General features: G+C 40.3%; 1 protein-coding gene across 2 annotated transcripts; it reads right to left on the bottom strand.

Moving 5' to 3' along the window:
* Positions 1–73: 73 nt before the first annotated feature.
* Positions 74–20175, bottom strand: LOC120061057 (guanine nucleotide-binding protein G(i) subunit alpha-like). 2 transcript variants are annotated; one of them, XM_039010568.1, is made up of 9 exons: positions 20022–20175; positions 19473–19654; positions 18430–18472; positions 18073–18214; positions 16252–16409; positions 6950–7078; positions 6575–6704; positions 6307–6460; positions 74–828 (listed from the first exon to the last, which is right to left on the bottom strand). In XM_039010568.1, exons 2-9 carry the CDS (start codon positions 19588–19590, stop codon positions 638–640), a joined length of 1065 nt encoding a protein of 354 aa, XP_038866496.1. In that variant the 5' UTR covers positions 19591–19654; positions 20022–20175; the 3' UTR covers positions 74–637. The 2 variants fall into 2 exon arrangements, with proteins under 2 accessions (XP_038866496.1, XP_038866505.1); XM_039010577.1 differs by lacking the exon at positions 20022–20175 and having other exon boundaries at positions 19473–20001.
* Positions 20176–21408: the final 1233 nt, after the last annotated feature.

The raw sequence follows: 21408 nt of genomic DNA, 5'->3' as shown, positions 1-21408 counted from the left end.
TCCAGCCAACTTGACACAATTGTGGAAGTATTGGAGTCAACATGGGCCAGCATCCATGTGGAACACCTTGTAGAGTCCATACCTCAACAAATTGAGGCTATTCCGAGGGCAAAAGGGGGTGCAACTCAATATTAGGAAGGTGCTCCTAATGTTTTGTACCCTCAGTACATACAGTTATAAAGATAAGTTATCAAAACTCAGAAAATGCATAATAGTTGTGATCCCTTATTCAACATTTACAATGTAATTAATACATTTGAACCCTTTACAGTGAATGCTGAAAGCCTAAAAAGTGCAGAATGTTTTAAAGACATTTTACAGAAATTTGGCAGTAACAGTCAAAAACATTTGGCAAATCCAACACTCACAACTTCTATTCCACTTTAAAAATCAGTCCATAGCTAAGGAATCCATAACAGCAAAAAGATAGAAAACCAAAACCACATAAGTGCTCTATGTAATCTTGTTTTGAAATATCCAAGGATTCATCATACATTATGGCAACAGTTTATGGTCTAAAAACCCATCCTGTATATGGTCTAACTGTCAAAAAGGCAATGATTGATTTATACCTGTAAATGTGTGATTCCAACACACCAGCCCCTATGATGACAAGACAGATGATGTTGCAGGAGTCTCAGTACAAGCCAACCTCCTTCAGGTTGGCTTTTATGATGACGTCAGTGACAGAATCAAAGACAAACTGCACGTTCTTAGTGTCAGTAGCACAAGTGAAATGGGTGTAGATCTCCTTTGTATCCTTCCGCTTGTTCAAGTCCTCAAACTGACACTGAATGTAGGTTGACGCCTCTTTGAATTCGTTTGAACCTAGAGCAGAGGGGAATATGTTTTCAATATCATTTATGGAATTATTCTCACAAGGACATGCAATATATGTTTGACTTTTAATTAATACATTGCTTGAGCAAACTAGTCATTTCCTACTATAGACTAAACTTGCTAAACTCAAATATCCTGCTTCAGCAAAGTGTGCCATGAAGCTCCTCCCATATTGCACAAGCTAATATTTCATAATAGAGGTATAACTCATTACTCAGACATCCCAAACAAGAATCCACTGTGTGCAAATGCACTGCGGGTACTATACCAACAATCCCACAGGAAATTGTGCTTTGTGCTGTTTTATAGATGCTGATTCCTAAATATCCACCTGTATATCTCTAAAATGTCAAAGAATGTATTAGTAGCCCTTTACACTCGTACACAAATTGAAAATGGAATATTTGGGTACTGATAAGTACCTTAAAATTGGTACGCAGTGGCTGCACAGTAACACGCTAAACATGACGTCAGAGCTCAGACTCTTTGCTTCACAGTGCTGTATAGGTTTTGACTGACAGCCGTTGTGAACTTGAGCACCGTTGTGATTCATAATGGACCGTTTTTGGGTTGGATAAACAACAGTAATTGTGTGATAGCGGGGATGCGGGGATGTGTTCCAAACAAAAACTACAAGGGTGCTTGCGCTAGTTCCTCAACTGCATAGCTAGGATATCTTTAAAAAAGCACCTTTGCTGAAGACTCTTCTTTGAGTCATAAAAGTGCTTTGAAAATCAAATCAAATGTTATTTGTCACATGCACCGAATACAACAGGTGTAGACCTTACAGTGAAATGCTTACTTACAAGCCTTTAACAAACAATGTAGTTAAGAAAAGTGGTAAGTTAAAAATAGATAAGTTAAAAAAAGTATAAAATATTTAATGAGCAGCAGTAAAATAGCGAGGCTATATACAGGGGGAACCGGTACAGAGTCAATGTGCGGGGGCACCAGTTAGTCGGGGTAATACAGTTGAAGTCGGAAGTTTACATAGACTAAGGTTGGAGTCAATAAAACTCGTTTTTCAACCACTCCACAAACTTCTTGTTAACAAACTATAGTTTTGGCAAGTCGGTAAGGACATCTACTTTGTGATTGACACAAGTCATTTTTTCCAACAATTGTTTACAGACAGATTATTTCACTTATAATTCAATGTATCACAATTCCAGTGGGTCAGAAGTTCACATACACTAAGTTGACTGTGCCTTTAAACAGCTAGGAAAATGTTCAGAAAATGATGTCATGGCTTTAGAAGATTCTGATAGGGTAATTGACATCATTTGAGGTGTACCTGTGGATGCATTTCAAGGCCTACCTTCAAACTCAGTGCCTCTGATTGACATCATGAGAAAATCAAAAGAAAATCAGCCAAGACTTCAGAAAACAAAATGTAGACCTCCACAAGTCTGGTTGATCCTTGGGAGCAATTTCCAAACACCTGAAGGTACCACGTTCATCTGTACAAACACCATGGGACCACGCAGCCGTCATACTGCTCAGGAAGGAAACGCGTTCTGTTTCCTAGAAGTTAATGTACTTTGGTGCAAAAAGTGCAAATCAATCCCAGAACAGTAGCAAAGGACCTTGTGAAGATGCTGGAGGAAACAGGTACATAAGTATCTATATCCACAGTAAAACGAGTCCTATATCAACATAACCTGAAAGGCCGCTCAGCAAGGAAGAAGCCACTGCTCCAAAACCGCCATAAAAAAGCCAGACTACGGTTTGCAACTGCACATGGGAACAAAGATCATACTTTTTGGAGAAATGTCCTCTGGTCTGATGATACAAAAATAGAACTGTTTGCCCATTATGACCATCGTTATGTTTGGAGGAAAAAGGGGGAGGCTTGCAAGCCAAAGAACTGCTGCCACCATCCCAACCACGGGGGTGGCAGCATCATGTTGTGGGGGTGCTTTGCTGCAGGAAGGACTGGTGCACTTCACAAAATAGATGGCATCATGAGGGAGGAAAATTATGTGGATATATTGAAGCAACATCTCAAGACATCAGTCAGGAAGTTAAAGCTTGGTCGCAAATGGGTCTTCCAAATGAACAATGACCCCAAGCATACTTCCAAAGTTGTGGCAAAATGGCTTAAGGACAACAAAGTCAAGGTATTGGAGTGGCCATCAAAGTCCTGACCTCAATCCTATAGAAAATGTGTGGGCAGGACTGAAAAAGCATGTGCGAGCAAGGAGGCCTACAAACCTGACTCCGTTACACCAGCTCTGTCAGGAGGAATGGGACAAAATTCACCCAACTTATTGTGGGAAGCTTGTGGAAGGCTACCCGAAACGTTTGATCCAAGGCAATGCTGCCAAATACTAATTGAGTGTATGTAAACTTCTGACCCACTGGGAATGTGATGAGAGAAATTAAATCTGAAATAAATAATTCTCTACTATTATTCTGACAATTCACATTCTTAAAATAAAGGGGTGATCCTAACTGACCTAAGACAGGGAATTGTGAAAAACTGAGTTTAAATGTATTTGGCTAAGGTGTATGTAAATTTCCAACTAACTCTACCTACATGTACATACAGTTGATGTGACTATGCATGGATAATAAACAGAGTTGCAGCAGTGTAAAAGAGGGGGGGGGGGGGGCAATGCAAATAGTCTGGGTAGCCATTTGATTAGCTGTTCAGGAGTCTTATGGCTTGGGGGAAGAAGCATTTTGGAAATAGACTTGGCGCTCCGGTACCGCTTGCCGTGTGGTAGCAGAGAGAACAGTCTATGACTAGGGTGGCTGGAGTCTTTGACAATTTTTAGGGCCTTCCTCTGACACCGCCTGGTACAGAGGTCCTAGATGGCAGGAAGCTTGGCCCCAGTGATGTACTGGGCCGTACGCACTCTCCTCTGTAGTGCCTTGCAGTCGGAGGCCGAGCAGTTGCCATACCAGGCAGTGATGCAACCAGTCAAGATGCTCTCGATGGAGCAGCTGTAGAACCTTTTGAGGACCCATGACAAATTTCTTCAGTTTCCTGAGGGGGAATAGGGTTTGTCGTGCCCTCTTCACAACTGTCTTGGTGTGCTTGGACCAAGATAGCTTGTTGGTGATGTGGACACCAAGGAACTTGAAGAAGTGCTTAACCTGCTCCCCTACAGCCCTGTTAATGAGAATGGGGGAATGCTCGGGTCCTCCTTTTTCTGTAGTCCACAATCATCTCCTTTGTCATGATCAAACAGAGAGAGGTTGTTGTCCTGGCCAGGTCTCTGACCTCCTCTCTATAAGCTGTCTCGTCGTTGTCAGTGATCAGGCCTACCACTGCTGTGTCATCAGCAAACGTAATGCTGGTGTTGGGAGTTGTGCCTGGCCATGCAGTTATGAGTGAACAGGGAGTACAGGAGGGGACTGAGCACGCACCCCTGAGGGGCCCCCATGTTGAGGATCAGCGTGGTGGATGTGTTGTTACCTACCCTTACCACCTGGGGGCAGCCCGTCAGGAAGTCCAGAATCAAGTTGCAGAGGGAAGTGTTTAGTCCCAGGGTGTTAAGCTTAGTGATGAGCTTTGAGGGCACTATGGTGTTGAACGCTGAGCTGTAGTCAAAGAACAGCATTCTCACATAGGTGTTCCTTTTGTCCAGGTGGGAAAGTGCAGTGTAGAGTGCAATAGAGATTGCATCACCTGTAGATCTGTTGGGGCGCTATGCAAATTGGAGTGGGTCTAGGGTTTCTGGGCTGATAGTGTTGATGTGAGCCATGACCAGCTTTTCAAAGCACTCATGGCTACAGACATGAGTGCTACGGGTCGATAGTCATTTAGGCAGGTTACATTAGTGATCTTGGGCACAGGGGCTATGGTGATCTGCTTGAAACATGTTGGAATTACAGACTCAGACAGGGAGAGGTTGAAAATGTCAGTGAAGGCACTTGCCAGTTGGTCAGCGCATGCTCGGAGTACACGTTCTGGTAATCTGTCTGGCCCTGCGGCCTTGTGAATGTTGACGTGTTTAAAGGTCTTACTCACGTCTTCCAGAACAGCTGATGCGCTCATGCATGTTTCAGTGTTACTTGCCTCAAAGCGAGCATAGAAGTCATTTAGCTTGTCTGGTAGGCTCGTGTCACTGGGAAGCTCGCGGCTGTGCTTCCCTTTGTAGTCTGTAATAGTTTGCAAGCCCTGACACACCCGACGAGCGTCGGATCCGGTGTAGTTTGATTCGATCCTAGTCCTGTATTGACGCTTTGCCTGTTTGATGGTTCGTCGAAGGGCATAGCGGGATTTCTTATAAGCTTCCTGGTTCGAGTCCTGCTCCTGGAAAGCGGCAGCTCTACCCTCTAGCTCAGTGCGGATGTTGCCTGTAATCCATGGCTTCTGGTTGGGGTATGTGCGTACAGTCACTGTCGGGACAACTTCATCGATGCCCTTATTTACAAAGCCAGTGAATGATGTGGTGCACTCCTCAATGCCATCGGAAGATTTCAGGAACATATTCCAGTCTGTGCTAGCAAAAATAGTCCTGTAGCTTAGCATCTGCTTCATCTGACCACTTTTTTATTGACCGAGTCACTGGTGCTTCAGCTTTTGCTTGTAAGCAAGAACCTGGAATATAGAATTATGGTCAGATTTGCCAATTGGAGGGCGAGGGAGAGCTTTGTAAGCATCCCTGTGTGTTCAGTAAAGGTGGTCTAGAGTTTTTTCCCCTTTGGTTGCACATTTAACATGCTGGTAGAAATGAGGTAAAACGGATTTAAGTATCCCTGCGTTAAAGTCCCTGGCCACTAGGAGCGCCGCCTCTGGATGAGCGTTTCCTGTTAGCTTATGGCCGTATACAGCTCATTGAGTGCAATCTTAGTGCCAGCATCGGTTTGTGGTGGTAAATAGACAGCTACGAAGAATATAGATGAAAACTCTAGGTAGATAGTGTGGTCTACAGCTTATCATGAGATACTCTACCTCAGGTGAGCAAAATATACATAGACCGTCACCACCTGTCTTACCAGAGGCTGCTGTTCTATCCTGCCGATACAGTGTATAACCCACCAGCTGTATGTTATTCATGTCGTCTTTCAGCCACAACTCGAATGACTTAGGAACTGTGCACACTCTGGAGAGTTGTGTGGCCACTTGGACACACCAGTTAGTCCTCTCACTCAAACCATTGTATTTTTGTTTTGTGTTGCATCTACCCCACATTTTCCAGGAATATTCTTATCATGTTACTGAATGTACCCAGAGTATTTTCATTTTTCTTATCCACAAATACGGCAAAAAGCACAGAAAATGTATAATGCACATCAAATCAACAGCGGCTTGTTAGAATTCAGTCTTGTGTCAGGTGAACTGTTGTGTCCCTACCTTTAGTCTAATATTTTTTCCATAATCTACAAACTGTATCCTTTCAATTGTTTAAATGGTTGTCCATAGGCTTTTCATATTTCTTCTGTAAGAAACATTTAAATGTATCCCTATCCATACAGGCCAATTCCAATGAGTGTAAAGGGTTAAAGATGTACCGGAGTACTCTGGGTAGCAGATAGTGAGGGGGCTCTTGTGGATCTTGTCCTCAAACAGATCCTTCTTGTTGAGGAAGAGGATGACGGAGGTGCCTGTGAACCACTTGTTGTTGCAGATGGAGTCAAACAGCTTCATGCTCTCGTGCATTCGGTTCTGTGGAGAGATGAGCAGTGTTAGGGTCAGCGTGTGGGCAATCTCTTTTGATAAAGAGTATCATGTCATTACCACAGGACTATAGATCTAGAGTTTATGCCCTGTCCCACTCACCATCTCCTCATCCTCAGCCAACACCAGGTCATAGTCACTGAGCGCAACACAGAAGATGATGGCTGTGACTCCCTCGAAGCAGTGGATCCACTTCTTCCTCTCAGACCTCTGACCCCCCACATCAAACATCCTGCAGCCATGGAGATTCAGACAGAGAGAAATAACATGAGGAATTGAGAGAAGATAGAGGACATAAAAGGGAATGAGTGGGAGAGAGAAAGACAACACTTCTACAGTAAATTGTGGTCACTAGGGTGCTGTACAGACAGCTTTGCGATTTTCTACATTAGTGAATCACTAACTGTAGGGACAAAGGTCCTCAGTTATTATTAGTGTAAGTCGGCGCACGGAATGCTGTGTTAACAGCTTACTGACTTGAAGTAGAGGTCCTTGAATGTGAAGTGTGTCTCCACAATGCCGGTGGTCTTGACTCTGGTGCGCAGGACATCCTGCTGCGTGGGCACGTAGTTCTGCTGGGATATCCTGTCCAGGTCATTCAGGTAACTGAGGAGGAAGAGAAGGAAACTGACTTAACATAAATGACTTACATACACTACTACTTACCAATTGTTGGATAATGCCATTTCAAATTGATGAGCTAACATGTAATAGAAGTTCTGGTTTTGGATCAACCATGGATGTGAACAACAATGCAAGTGAACAAATTAAGCCAATATGGAGGAATACAAAGTAAATAAAGAAAATGATTCCCAAAACAAACAACTCAGAGTAATCATATGGGCGATTCTCACAAAACTGACACTTGACCCAAAAGAAATTGACAAAATAAACATTTTCCATAATTCCTCTTGGATCACTAAGATTAGGATCTGTATTTATCTATTTCATAATCATTGTTGTGTTTATTGAACATATATTATGCATTTTACCACAATTTCCACAACTACCTAAGCAAGAATTATCATTAAGTTCAAAAAAGTAAAACAAATCCCTTTCTAATAAGTTTTAACATTGCTAACTTAAATGAAAAGGCCTGAGTTAAACATGACACTTAACATGTATTTAGTAATTTCTCATAACACAAGCTTTTCTGAATTTTGTTTTTTTTTCTGTTATTTTTCTGTACACATATTTGGATAATATAACAAAAAGGCACACTATCAGATTAAACAAAAATGACTAAAAGTAAACATTTTATTTTTCCTAATATTGGTGCATTACAGTAAAGCAGGTTCGGGAGAATGCATGTTTCGGTAATGAGTGTTTCCTAGTTTAGCATTGAAAAACTGTACTGAGCTCTATTAGAGATTCAGTAATCCAAAACATCAAACTGTCATTTGTCAATCCCAAATGACCTGCATAAAACTAAAATCACTGATCTTAATGCAACTGACTAAATACCATTATTTTAGGATAAGTACTGTAATTACGTGCATGTATTTTCACAAGTCACTTCAGCATAAAAATGTGCCTTTTTAAAAAAGTAATTTAGGAATTTACAGGTAATATTGGTGTATTAGGACATGGATATGTGTGGTTCTAAGGTATTTTAGATGCATTTCTAAATTGAATGGGATTCTACAGGCAAATGGCACAACATGATATGCCTAAAGCTTCTAAAATACAGTTTCTTCAGAAAGTATTCACACCCCTTGTCTTTTTCCACATTTTGTTGTGTTACAAAGTGAGATGAAAATGAATTTAATTGTATTCTTAACGATTTACACCAAATACTCTCATGTCAAAGTGGAAGAATAAAACACTAACACAGTGCATTCGAAAAGTATTCAGACCCCTTAACCTTTTCCACTTTGTTACATTACAGCCTTATCCTAAAATTACTTTTTAAAATAAATAATCTTAATTTACACACAATACCACATAATGACAAAGAAAAACAGGTTTTTAGAAAAATGTTGAAATGTATTCAATAAAAACTGAAATATGACATTTACATAACTATTCAGACCCTTTACTCAGCAATTACAGCCTTGAGTATGATGCTACAAGCTTGGCACACCTGTATTTGGGGAGCATCTCCAGTTATTCTCTGCAGATCCTCTGAAGCTCTGTCAGGTTGGATGGGGAGCGTTGCTTCACAGCTATTTTCAGGGCTCTCCAGAGATGTTCGATCGGGTTTATTTCCTGGATCTGGCTGGGCCACTCAAGTACATTCAGAGACGTCCCGAAGCCTCTCCTGCGTTGTCTTGGCTGTGTGCTTAGGGTCGTTGTCCTGTTGGAAGGTAAACCTTCACCCCAGTCTGAGGTCCTAAGCACTCTGGAACAGGTTTTTGTCAAGGATCTCTCTGTACTTTGCTCCATTCATCTTTCCCTCGATCCTGACTATAATCCCAGTCCCTGCTGCTGAAAAGAATCCCCAAAGCATGATGTTGCCACCACCATGCTTCACCGTAGGGATGGTGCCAGGTTTCCTCCAGACGTGACACTTGGCATTCAGGCCAAAGAGTTCAATCTTGGTTTCATCAGACCAGAAAATCTTGTTTCTCATGGTCTGAGAGTCCTTTAGGTGCCTGCAGAAATGTTTTGGTACGCTTCCCCAGATCTGTTGACACAATCCTGTCTCGTAGCTCTACGGACAATTCCTTCGACCTCATGGCTTGGTTTTTGTTCTGACATGCACGGTCAACTGTGGGACCTTAAAATAGACAGGTGTGTGCCTTTCCAAATCATGTCCAATCAATATAAGTTGTAGAAACATCAAGGATTATCAATGGAAACAGGATGCATCTGAGCGCAATGTCGAATCTCACAGCAAAGGGTCTGAATACTTAAGTAAATAAGGTATTTGTTCATTTTTAATAGATTTGCAAAGATTTCTAAAAACCTGTTTTCGCTTTGGCATTATGGGGTATTGTGTGTAGATGGATATTAAAATGTATTCTTTTTTTAAATCACAAATTTTAGAATAAGGCTGTAACGTAACAAAATGTGGAAAAAGTCAAGGGGTCTGAACACTTTCGAAAGGAACTGTATCTTGATTAGATAAGTATTCAACCCCCTGAGTCAATACTTGTTAGAATCACCGTTGGCAGCAATTACAGCTGTGATTCTTTCTGGGTAAGTCTCGAGGAGCTTTCCACACCTGGATTGCGCAACATTTGCCCATTATTCTTTTCAAAATTATTCAAGCTCTGTCAAATTGGTTGTTCATCATTGCTAGACAACCATTTTCAGGTCTTGCCATAGATTTCAAGAAGATTTAAGTCAAAATTGTAACTCTGCCACTCAGGAACATTCACGGTCTTCTTGGTAAGCAACTTCAGTGTAGATATGGCCTTGTGTTTTAGACTATTGTCCTGCTGAAAGGTGAATTAATCTCCCAGTTTCTGGTGGAAATGTTTTTCTCTATGATTTTGTCTGTGCTTAGCCCCATTCAATTTATTTTTTTATCCTGAAAAACTTCCCTGTCCTTTACAATTACAAGCATACCCATAACATGATGCAACCACCACTATGCTTGGAAATATGGAAAGTGGTACACAGTAAGGTGTTGTATTGGATTTGCCCAAAACATAACACTTTGCATTCAAGACAAAAAGTGAATTGCTTTGCCACATTTTTGCAGTATTACTTTAGTGCCTTGTTGCAAACAGGATGCATGTTTTGGAATATGTTTTATTATGTACAGGCTTAAATTATTTTCACTCTGCCAATTAGGTTAGTATTGTGGAGTAACTACAATGTTGTTGATCTATTCTCAGTTCTCCAATCACTGCCATTAAACTCTAACTGTTTTAAAGTCACAATTGGTCTCACGGTGAAATCCCGGAGTGGTTTCCTTCCTCTCCGGATGCCTGTATTTTTGTAGTGACTGGATGTATTGATACACCATCCAAAGTGTAATTAATAACTTCACCATGCTCAAAGGAATATTCAATGTCTGCTTTATTATTTTTACCCATCTACCAATAGGTGCCCTTCTTTGCGAGGCATTGGAAAACCTCCCTGGTCATTTTGGTTGAATCTTTACTTGAAATTCACTCCTCAACTGAGGGACCTTAGAGATAATTGTATATGTCAGATAATTGTATATGTTGGGTACAGAGATGAGATAGTCATGTTGAACACTATTGCGCACAGAGTCCATGCAACTTATGTGACTTGTTATGCAAATTTTTACTCCTGAACTTACTTAGGCTTGTCATAACAAAGGAACATGTCAAAATGGGGGATGTCCTCCTTTAAGTACATTTATTTTTTTATTTAACTCGGCAGATCAGTTAAGAACAAATTCTTATTTACAATGACGACCTACCCCGGACGACGCTGGGCCAATTGTGCGCCGCCCTATGGGATTCTCAATCATGGCCGGATGTGATACAGCCTGGACGGCGGGTTGCGCTATGCGGAATCAAACTCCAGATTGTGGCTTTAAGTTAATTAAATGGTGTTTATACACCCATATTTCTTGACAACCCCTATTTAATCAAATAACTGATGTTTAACAAAAATGCTATACAATAGGTATAAGGAGTGGTCCTAGTAAATAAAGTTACCAGCACAGCAAACCCATTGACTATATGTTAGAATTAGCTTATTATAATTTGCTGAAATGAAAGATTTAATTCCCGAAACAGACCTAAAAATTATGCGGTAATGAGAAATGTGTGTTTCAGTAATTAGAGGCCAGTAGCTCAATCTGCAAGTAATAAGAGACGGCCACTACAATGAGCAAAAAAATGTTTGGACCACATTGCTGAAGCCCCATTCATGGCTCTATGTTGGTATGGTAAGTTTTCCCAATTTGAGCCTTTGTCATTTCAGTATGTCAAGTGTCATAAAGGGGGTGTTTGAGAATAAGATTCTCATTCTGAAGGCATATAAGTGAAGAAATTAAATGAACTTCTGTTCGTCTAAGGACTGCTCCTCTAGATGATGCATCATGGGTGAATAAAACGATTTTAAAAAATGATTGGAGTTTTTACAGCAACTTGAAAAAGTTAACACTCTTAACGTAATAAATATTATAGTTTAATGTAAACTTCAATTAGTATAAATGTTTTGATTTATGGACAACATATTTTCCATTTTATAGAAATTAGTTACATTTTACTTTAGAAAAACCTATTCAAATGACCCCGAGAGGCATTTCGATAATGAGAATTTGGGGTGAAAATGTACAAAATTCAGGTGCTAGTGAGTTCAGGACAGACAAAGCTGTAGGCTATTTGTGCAAGGGATAAGAAGTAATCAAGTATTTATTACATTTCCACTGGATCAGATCATTAAACCTTTCCCTTTCATGCCGAGTGGTTATCGAAGGGGAGAGAGCTGGAAATATTTGAGGAAATAGTCATTCACAACTGACTTTTTTTAAAGTCTGCTAAATGACCAAAAAATGTATAAATTGTCAAAACTCGTAAATAGAATGAAATAAACAAACTTTCACACGCGTGAGCGCTGCAATCGTGTGCACTCCGACAATGAATGGTAAACAACTAATAATATTGAATGCATTAAACAAAAATGACCATAACCAAACAAACATTGTAGATTAGAAATGATCGGAATTAACGGTAAATGTAGGCTACTACTGGTGATATATGTAATGAGGAATTGATAGACAGTAACAATCAAAGGGCAAACAATTCACACAATGAAGTTACAAAACAACAAATGCACACGAAATGGCGGGACAGAGAGCATTATGGAGAGAGACGTGCCTTGTGCATCTTAGCCACTCTCCCTTCTTGGACCATGGCATTCCAGCAGCCTCCTCAATGGATTAGTCCACTGAGACAGGCACAATTCAGACAGGTGTCCCCTGTGCAATAAAATATGTGTTAAATAATATATCTATATATATTACACACAGTACCAATCAACAGCTTAGACACACCTACTCATTTGTTTTTCTTTATTTTTACAAATGTTCTACATTATAGAATAGCGAAGACATCAACACTTTAAAATAACACATATGGAATCATGTAGTAACCCCAAAAAAGTGTTACACAAATCAAAATATATTTGAGATGCCACCCTTTGCCTTGATAGCTTTGCACAATCTTGGCATTCTCTCAACCAGCTTTATGAGGTAGTCACCTGGAATGCATTTCAATTAACAGGTGTGCCTTGTTAAAAGTTAATTTGTAGAATATCTTTCCTTCTTAATGCGTTTGAGCCAATCAGTTGTGACAAGGTAGGGGTGGTAATAGCCCAAGTCCATATTATGGCAAGAACAGCTCAAGACTGCGTGAGTCAGGCCTTCATGGTCAAATTGCTGCAAAGAAACCACTACTAAACGACACCAATAAGAAGAAGAGACTTGCTTGGGCCAAGAAACATGAACAACGGACATTAGACCGGTGGAAATCGGTCCTTTGGTCTGAGGAGTCCAAATTTTAGATTTTTGGTTCCAAAAAAGCTGGTTGAGAGAATGCCAAGAGTGTGTAAAGCTGTCATCAAGGCAAAGGGTGGCTACTTAGAAGAATCTCAAAAATAAAATGTATTTTGATTTGTTTAACACTTTTCTTTGCTTACTACATGATTCCATATGTGTTCGTTCACGGTTGTGATGTCTTCACTATTATTCTACAATGTAGAAAATAGTAAAAATAAAGAAAAACCCTTGAATGAGTAGATGTCCAAACTTTGACAGGTACTGTATATAAAACATATATAAAAAAATATGCATGTGCTGCCATCATTCTATTTCTATGTGTGCTGATGCTGCATCTTGCTTGCAGCCTTTTGTGTGCGCTCATTTGCTACAAATCAAAGTGTATTTGTCACGTGCGCAAAATACAACAGGTGTAGACCTTACAGTGAAATGCTTACTAACCAACAATGACATTTTTAAGTAAAAAATAGGTATTAGGTGAACAATAGATAAGTAAAGAAAAAAAAAAAAAATTAAACAGTAAAAAGAGTGAAAAATAACAGTAGCGAGGCTATATACAGGCACCGGTTAGTCGGGCTAATTGAGCAGAGAGTAGCAGTAGTGTAAAAGAGGGGTTGGCGGGTGGTGGGTGGCAGGACACAATGCATATAGTCTGGGTAGCCAATGTGCGGGGGCACTGGTTAGTCGGGCTAATTGAGGTAGTACGTATATGAATGTATGGATAAAGTGACTATGCATATATGATAAACAGAGAGTAGCAGCAGCGTAAAAGAGGGTTTGGGGGGGGGGACACAATGTAAATAGTCCGGGTAGCCATCTTATTAGCTGTTCAGGAGTCTTATGACTTGGAGGTAAAAGCTGTTGAGAAGTCTTTTGGTCCTAGACTTGGCGCTCCGGTATGGCTTGCCATGCGGTAGTAGAGAGAACAGTCTTTGACTGGGGTGGCTGGGGTCTTTGACAATTTTTAGGGCTTTCCTCTGACACTGTCTGGTGTAGAGGTTCTGGATGGCAGGCAGCTTAGCCCCAGTGATGTACTGGCCTTACGCACTACCCTCTGGTCGGAGGCCGAGCAGTTGCCTTACCAAGCAGTGATGCAACCAGTCAGGATGCTCTCGATGTTGCAGCTGTAGAAGTTTTTGAGGAACTGGCCTTACGCACTACCCTCTGGTCGGAGGCCGAGCAGTTGCCTTACCAAGCAGTGATGCAACCAGTCAGGATGCTCTCGATGTTGCAGCTGTAGAAGTTTTTGAGGATCTGAGGACCCATGCCAAATCTTTTTAGTTTCCTCAGGGGGAATAGGCTTTGTTGTGCCCTCTTCACAACTTACTTGATGTGTTTGGATCAAGATAGCTTGTTGGTGATGTGGACACCAAGGAACTTGAATCAAGGATGTGTTGTTAACTACCCTCACCACCTGGGTGCGGTCTGTCAGGAAGTGCAGGATCCAGTTGCAGAGGGAGGTGTTTAGTCCCAGGGTCCTTAGCTTAGTGATGAGCTTTGAGGGCACTATGGTGTTGAACGCTGAGCTGTAGTCAATGAATAGTATTCTCACGTAGGTGTTCCTTTTGTCCAGGTGGGAAAGGGCAGTGTGGAGTGCAATAGAGATTGCATCATCTGTGGATCTGTTTGAGCGGTATGCAAATTGGAGTGAGTGGGTCTAGGGTTTCTGGGATAATGGTGTTAATGTGAGCCATAACCAGCCTTTCAAAGTACTTCACGGCTACGGACATGAGTGCTACGGGTTGCCTTAGTGTTCTACAATTTAGGCAGGTTGCCTTAGTGTTCTACAACATCTTGCTTGTTTCAGCAAGGAGCAACAAAGTTTAGTCACGTTGTTAAAGTCCACGTTACCGCAGAAACGGACTCAACCACACGAATGCCCGGCCATCCTCTTTTCAGTCAGCTTTTTTTTTTAAATTAAACTTAACACTAGAACTGCTAAAGCAGTCATTTTGACTGCTTATTAATTAATTAAATGTATTACAGTCAAGCCTCCGTCCAATTAATTAAATTACTCAGTCAAGCCTCCGTCCTTGACTTTTCCTAAATAAAACACACTGCCGTTGTTAGAATCATAATAATCACATACAGAACTGGAGCTATAACAAGTTTTAGGAGGGCATGTCATTTGTTTTATAGTTTCCCCCCCCCATTGCCCTCCTCCTCCACCCATTCAACCAACATTGGAAGAACAAGCTACGGGCCGATTATCAGCACAAAATGTACTCAGAGAGCAGGCCCTACAGCTCAAGCAAAAAACATCAGCAAATCATGTAACATGATCGCTTCAGAGAGATCATGCGTTACCTCCGTTTTGATGACACAGAAACGAGAAATCTGAAAACAGACAAATTTGCCATGGTATCTGACGTTTGTACAGAACAGCATTGCAAACCAGGAGAGAAGATGCCTGTTGATGAACAATTGTTCACAACAAAAGCTTGTTGCTGCTTTACGCAGTACATTGCGAGTAAACCCGACAAGTTTGGAATTAACTTTTGGTTTGACGTGGACACCAAGTAAATGCCGAACGGCTTTCTTAGAATAAGGCCGAAACGTAACAAAATGTGGAAAAAGTCAAGGGGTACTTTCTGAATGCACTGTATATTAAATGTATTTATTACACTGTAATGACTGCTCGTTAGCCTCGATTCTAACACCAGCGATTCTAGTGTTAAACAGTTCTGGCGTTTATTTTTTCATGACGGTCTTCATCCATAACACGGTCATTGTGCCAGCCATACTCTTCACACACATTGTAATAGTGTATTGTTGTATTGTACATTTTATAAATGTAAATTTGAAGTAATGGAGCAATGTACATACTGTATGTATAATGCAATGTCTAGTTTGATGTACTATTTTATTTATGATGTAGACTATTGTTTAACTATGATGTATTGTTTTATTCCTGTTTGGACCCCAGGAAGATTAGCTGCTGCCTTGTCAGCAGCTAATGGGGATCCTAATAAATACTCAATCTACAGCCTGTTGATAGTACAGTAAATTTTTTGAAAAGCAAGCTCCCAACAGAGGCAGTGGAAAACAGAAAAACATTTCAATGTATACGAAATGAGTCCAGGCCGCAGCCTCCTGATTAACATGTCACATAAGACCTTAGGTACACGTTCGTTACACTTCTCCCTATTTCCAATGATTTTCTGGAACTCAAATATTATTTTCAGATCATCAGGCTTTCCCCAACCTTGGATGAATTACAGTCATTTGGATTACAGTCTCGCTTCTCATGTTTGAGGATAACCAATATTCCTCCTATCAGTCATAATGGTTCTCTAGTCGTTATAATATTTGATTCAAGTAGTGTTAGAGCAGAGATTTGTAATGCTCTTACTATGAGGCGGAGTCGTTTAGCTGGTACTCTCTAGACCTGCCAAAGCAGATCTGGACCCCTCCGTCCTGCCATAACCTCTTGATGACCCCAGCCAGTTCAGGGGTCATGACCCCTTCCTCTGCAGAGCTGGCCAAGGCAAAAAGCTGGCGGGCATCATCCTGGAGACACAGCAAAACAAAGAAAACCACAGTTACCAACAGGAAACAACAACGCTTGTCTATCGTGGAAACAGTATGACAACAGAAAAATGTCAATCCCAAATAGGGTTGGGCGGAATCCAGATTTCCATACCGTGCCTGTGCTGTCCCGGGATATATGGTATTACTGGTAGTGCACACAGGGGGCGCCATTCCCCCCCACAAAAATCATAATTTACCAGAATGCTAAGAAGTACTAAGGAATCCCCATAGTGGATGCTAGGTAAATGCCAACAAGCTCATGGAAACATTTACTATCAAGAAAACCCAGTATCTCAAAGCATCTCAAAACGTAGTTTGCAGCATGCACAAAATAAATATTAAACAGCAGGGATCTTAATCCAGCAGGGGATTGTCTCTGCTGCAGCTACCAAGAAGCTTGAGCTTGCAAGCTAACATTAGCCACTTAGCTAACATTAGCAAAACCCAACTGGGGACAAATTATTTGGCACAATTTGATAGTTAACTTAATAGTTATACGATATATAGCTGGGAAACAACAGTAGTGAATTTCATACAAGTGTAACTTGATCACCTCACTTAAGTTGCGCTACCAGAGTCACAGTACCCTTGCGAAGCACCCATTTTGCTCGTTGTGCTTCTTTGTAAACAAACATGTGACTGGCTCAAACAGATGTTTTGTGAAACTAGTACCAGTAAGCATAATAATGAAAAATAATCTAACAGGCAAAATGATTAACACGGTCTGCTTTATTCATTACCTAGTGCACAAGTTGACAGAAGGTATTTATTTAACAAAGTACTAATATTCAAATGTATATAAAAAAATTTTTTTAAAGAATCATACTGATGGTATTTCAAAATAGACCGGGATACTGTATACTGCCCAAACCTACTCCCAAATCAACATGTTCGGTGCAGAATCAGTTTAAGTGATTTACTTCACATGCTGACCATCCATGTTGTTCCTCGACTGTTGTCCTCTGCTACCGCATGGTAAGCGGTACCGATGCCCCAAGTTTAGAACAAACAGGATCCTGAAAAGCTTCTACCCCAAAGCCATAAGACTGCTAAATAGTTAACCAAATAGCTACCCAGACTAATCGGCATTGAGCCTTTTTTGCACTAACTTTTTGGACTCATCACATACACTGCTGCTACTGTTTACCATCTATCTATCTATCTATCTATCTATCTATCTATCTATCTATATATATATATATATATACACACATACATACACACATATCTACTTCGATTACCTCGTACCCCTGCATATCGACTCGGTACTGGTACTCATTGTATATAGCCAAGTTATCATTACTCATTGTGTATGTATTATTACGTGTTTTACTTTTCTATTATTTCTCTCTGCATTGTTGGGAAGGGCCCGTAAGTAAGCATTTCAATGTTAGTCCACACCTGTTTTTTTACGAAGCATGTGATGAATACAATTTGATTTGGAACAAAATGTCACGGCAGCCAGTAGATCATTCTGTACACTGTTCTTGTGAAGTATGTACTTCCTTGTAGTCATAACAACATAAATAGAAACAACACTTACTGTGGCATTTTACAAGGAAACAATAGTAAATGAATCTAACATAATCTATTAAACTAATTAAGAGCACTGGAATGTAAAAAAATCTTCAAGCTGACTCACTGATCGTGCTGTGTCCCCAAAGTCTATGCCCAGCCTGCCCATAGCTCTGATGATGGCAATGATGGACTGGATGGTGTTGCTGTAAACCACCACTCTGTACTGGCTGCACTCCTCCTGTGTGTACCCATCCTCATGGATAATTCTGGGGGCAGGAAGAGAAGGTTAACATGCGCATCTTACTGGTGCTTGCGGTCAACATCTAAGCTAGGCCTCGTGACATAGATAACATCATATCTCAACGGCTCATAGCTGATACAGCACTTCACATGGGTTCCTAATCGGTCAATAGGTTTAAACAGAATGCTAGTTTGTTATTTTCTTTTGGGTGTGCACAAAACAGTTGAAACATGTACTCACTTCATCTGCTTTACAATTGTGCTTTTCCCAGACTCCCCAGCACCTTGAAGTGGAATGTTTAGAGGCAAAGAAAGGAGACATAAGATCAGGAGAAGTTTCAAATCCTTAACTCTACTAAATGTGTAGAGATACAACAACAAACATGCACAGTCAGAGCTCAGAACCAGCTGATTCCATCTGTGACAGTTCTACAACCCCCTACTGTTTTGGGGCCTTTGCACATGCCCTGAGAATCTAGGGGAAAACATCAGGCTACATCATGAGCATGAACGCTAAAGTGTTTTTTTAATGCAGTCTGTGGAAGACTGAATTGTAATGACAGCTTTCATTTGAGTAAAGTACGTTCCACCATAACCATTGCCAGATAGCATCTATGAACGGGTAGGCTCATGACTAACTGTTTTAGCGCCTATTGACCATAGTATCTTCTGACTGGGGGTGTTTTGTTAAGAGCCCAGACGCTTGCTCTAAACATTATCACTTGCGGTATGTTTTTGGAAACACAAGGAGCATATTTTTAAAATTAGCGAGAAATCATTTTCAAAAAACAAAAAAAAGTTTAAAACATTGTGTTCCCACACGGCCATATCTCCATGTTACATCTCTTGTTTATGAAAGCCATAGGTGGCCACCTGCGATAATTAGCTCAAACAAATGTGCGCAAGCATAACTGGGGAGGAAGTGTAGTTCATCAACTGGCGGCACACAGCTTGTGGATCTGTGCAAAACTGCGTATATATATATATATATATTTTAAAGAGTATTTCTCGCTGATATGAACGATAAGGGGCAAAGCATAGGTCTCGAAAACCGGTTTGAAAGCGATGATTGACTTTTCAACATGTTAAAACACAGCGTCGGAATTGTAGTTCACATGGAGCCAAATGTGGCCGAATGTAACCTCAAACCCTAAATACAGAAGAGTTTAAGAGCTAGTCATGAGCCATACATAACAGTAATTCGATCAGTTAGACAGACACTCTCTCCAGATCTCATATAATGTATATACTAGCTGCGAATGTCAGTCACATATTAACACTCACCTAGAAGCAACAGTTTGACTTCACATGATGCCTTTTCGCCAGCTTCTCTCAGATTCCGATCAATATTTTTACTCCTCTCCATGGCAGCTTTATCTTCGGCACTTAGTGTGCAACCCATTTTGATCCCAGCAGGTAAACCCTATGAAAATGTCTCGCTTATAATCTACCTGGCTTTTGACAAGCTGTCCAAATGGAAAAAACGAAGGTGTTCAGTAAAAAGAAAGAATGTCATCCCTAATTCTACAAAATTGTATTGCTGTGTCTGTCAAGCGCTTGACGCAGAACTCTGTCAACTACGACACATTTTCAAACGAAATGTGTGCGACGACGAGCATGAGAAAAAAGGAAGGGAGAAAGGCGTTGGCCGGGAAACTAGCACGTTAACCATACAAATATTTGTTAGCTTTTTCTATGCACATGGAGGGAGCCGAATACTTTTGATAGAAGAGCAAGAAATTCAAAATTCATACGAAGAAATTAAGTAGTTAACATTAGTTACCACATTAACTTAATTGGCAAGCTAGAAACTTAACTTTATAACGTTACTACCTGTATGTTCTTTCCGCGTTGCGTTGGCTGTGTAAAGATTGAGCTAGATAAATAGCTACAATCTAAACACCCTATACAGTGACTCAAAATACTCACACACTTCTAAATACTATTGTCTGTTAACTGTTCTAAATTGTCTGGTCCTACAATAACGCAGAAGAGCAAAATATGTTTACTTTCAGAGCCACGTGACGCGGAAATTGAGGAAAATAATTGCCGGGCTGATGGGAAATGAAGTTCATATCTATCAGTAATTTAGTATAGTGATTCTCAACCAGGGGGTCTAGGAGAATTAGGAGTTTTCAGGGGTCCCTAAAAAATGGCTTAAAACTAACACATAGCACCCAACCCCTCTGTAGTATATACTGTAGTATTTACAGTTAACTATAGTATAAATACTGTAGTAAAATAACTGTAGTATATACTGTAGTAATTAGTGTAGTGTTTTTGCAGACTGTACTATACTGTAGTATTTACTGTAGTGTTTTTTGAGGACTGTAGTTTACTGTAGTATTTACTGTAGTGTTTTTTGAGGACTGTAGTATACTGTAGTATTTACTATAGTGTTTTTGTTTTCTAATCCTTGACATAGAAGTGGAGACTTTCTCCTTCAGGAAAACTTCTGTAGAAATACTAAAAGAGCACATTTTCCATAACCTGTAGGTAGGTAGGTAGGACTGGGGTCTGAATGGATAGTTCAGATCTACTCTTTTCTATAACCTGTAGGGAACACAATAAATGGTGTATACTTGGCATGTAGGTTTCTCACTTATGGGTGGAACAAACTATGATATGGGGGAGGAGAATGGGCAGGGCATATGAAAATTAAATACTGTAGTTTTTATTATAGTTTAAAAAGTGTGGTGTTTTTGTGGACTGTAGTGTTTTTGTATATATTACTGTAGTATTTACTACAGTGTTTTTTGTGCGGATAATGCTGTAGTATTTACTATAGTATTCTACAGTATACAGTTGAAGTCGGAAGTTTACATACACCTTAGCCAAATACATTTAAACTCTGTTTTTCACAATTCCTGACATTTAATCCTAGTAAAAATCCCCTGTTTTAGGTCAGTTAGGATCACCACTTTATTTTAAGAATGTGAAATGTCAGAATAATAGTAAAGAGAATGATTACATATCAATGATTACATATCACATAGAAGTTTACATATCCTCAATTAGTATTTGGTAGCATTACCTTTACATTGTTTAACGTGGGTCAAACGTTTCGGGTAGCCTTCCACAAGCTTCCCACAATAAGTTGGGTGAATTTTGGCACATTCCTCCTGACAGAGCTGGTGTAACTGAGTCAGGTTTGTAGGCCTCCTTGCTCGCACACGCTTTTTCAGTTCTGCCCACACATTTTCTATAGGATTGAGGTTAG

This window comes from Salvelinus namaycush, chromosome 2 (assembly GCF_016432855.1).
Source record: "Salvelinus namaycush isolate Seneca chromosome 2, SaNama_1.0, whole genome shotgun sequence".
NCBI lineage: Eukaryota > Metazoa > Chordata > Actinopteri > Salmoniformes > Salmonidae > Salvelinus > Salvelinus namaycush.
This window is presented reverse-complemented; position numbering and strand designations above follow the sequence as displayed.

Excerpts from the sequence above, each read along its gene's own strand:
- LOC120061057 (XM_039010568.1), bottom strand. The coding sequence starts at position 19,590 with ATGGGTTGCACACTAAGTGCCGAAGATAAAGCTGCCATGGAGAGGAGT. Across the intron at positions 16,410-18,072 it reads TTGGGGACACAGCACGATCA|GATGATGCCCGCCAGCTTTT; the intron begins GTGAGTCAGCTT and ends CTGTGTCTCCAG. Across the intron at positions 6,705-6,949 it reads TTCAAGGACCTCTACTTCAA|GATGTTTGATGTGGGGGGTC; the intron begins GTCAGTAAGCTG and ends CCATGGCTGCAG.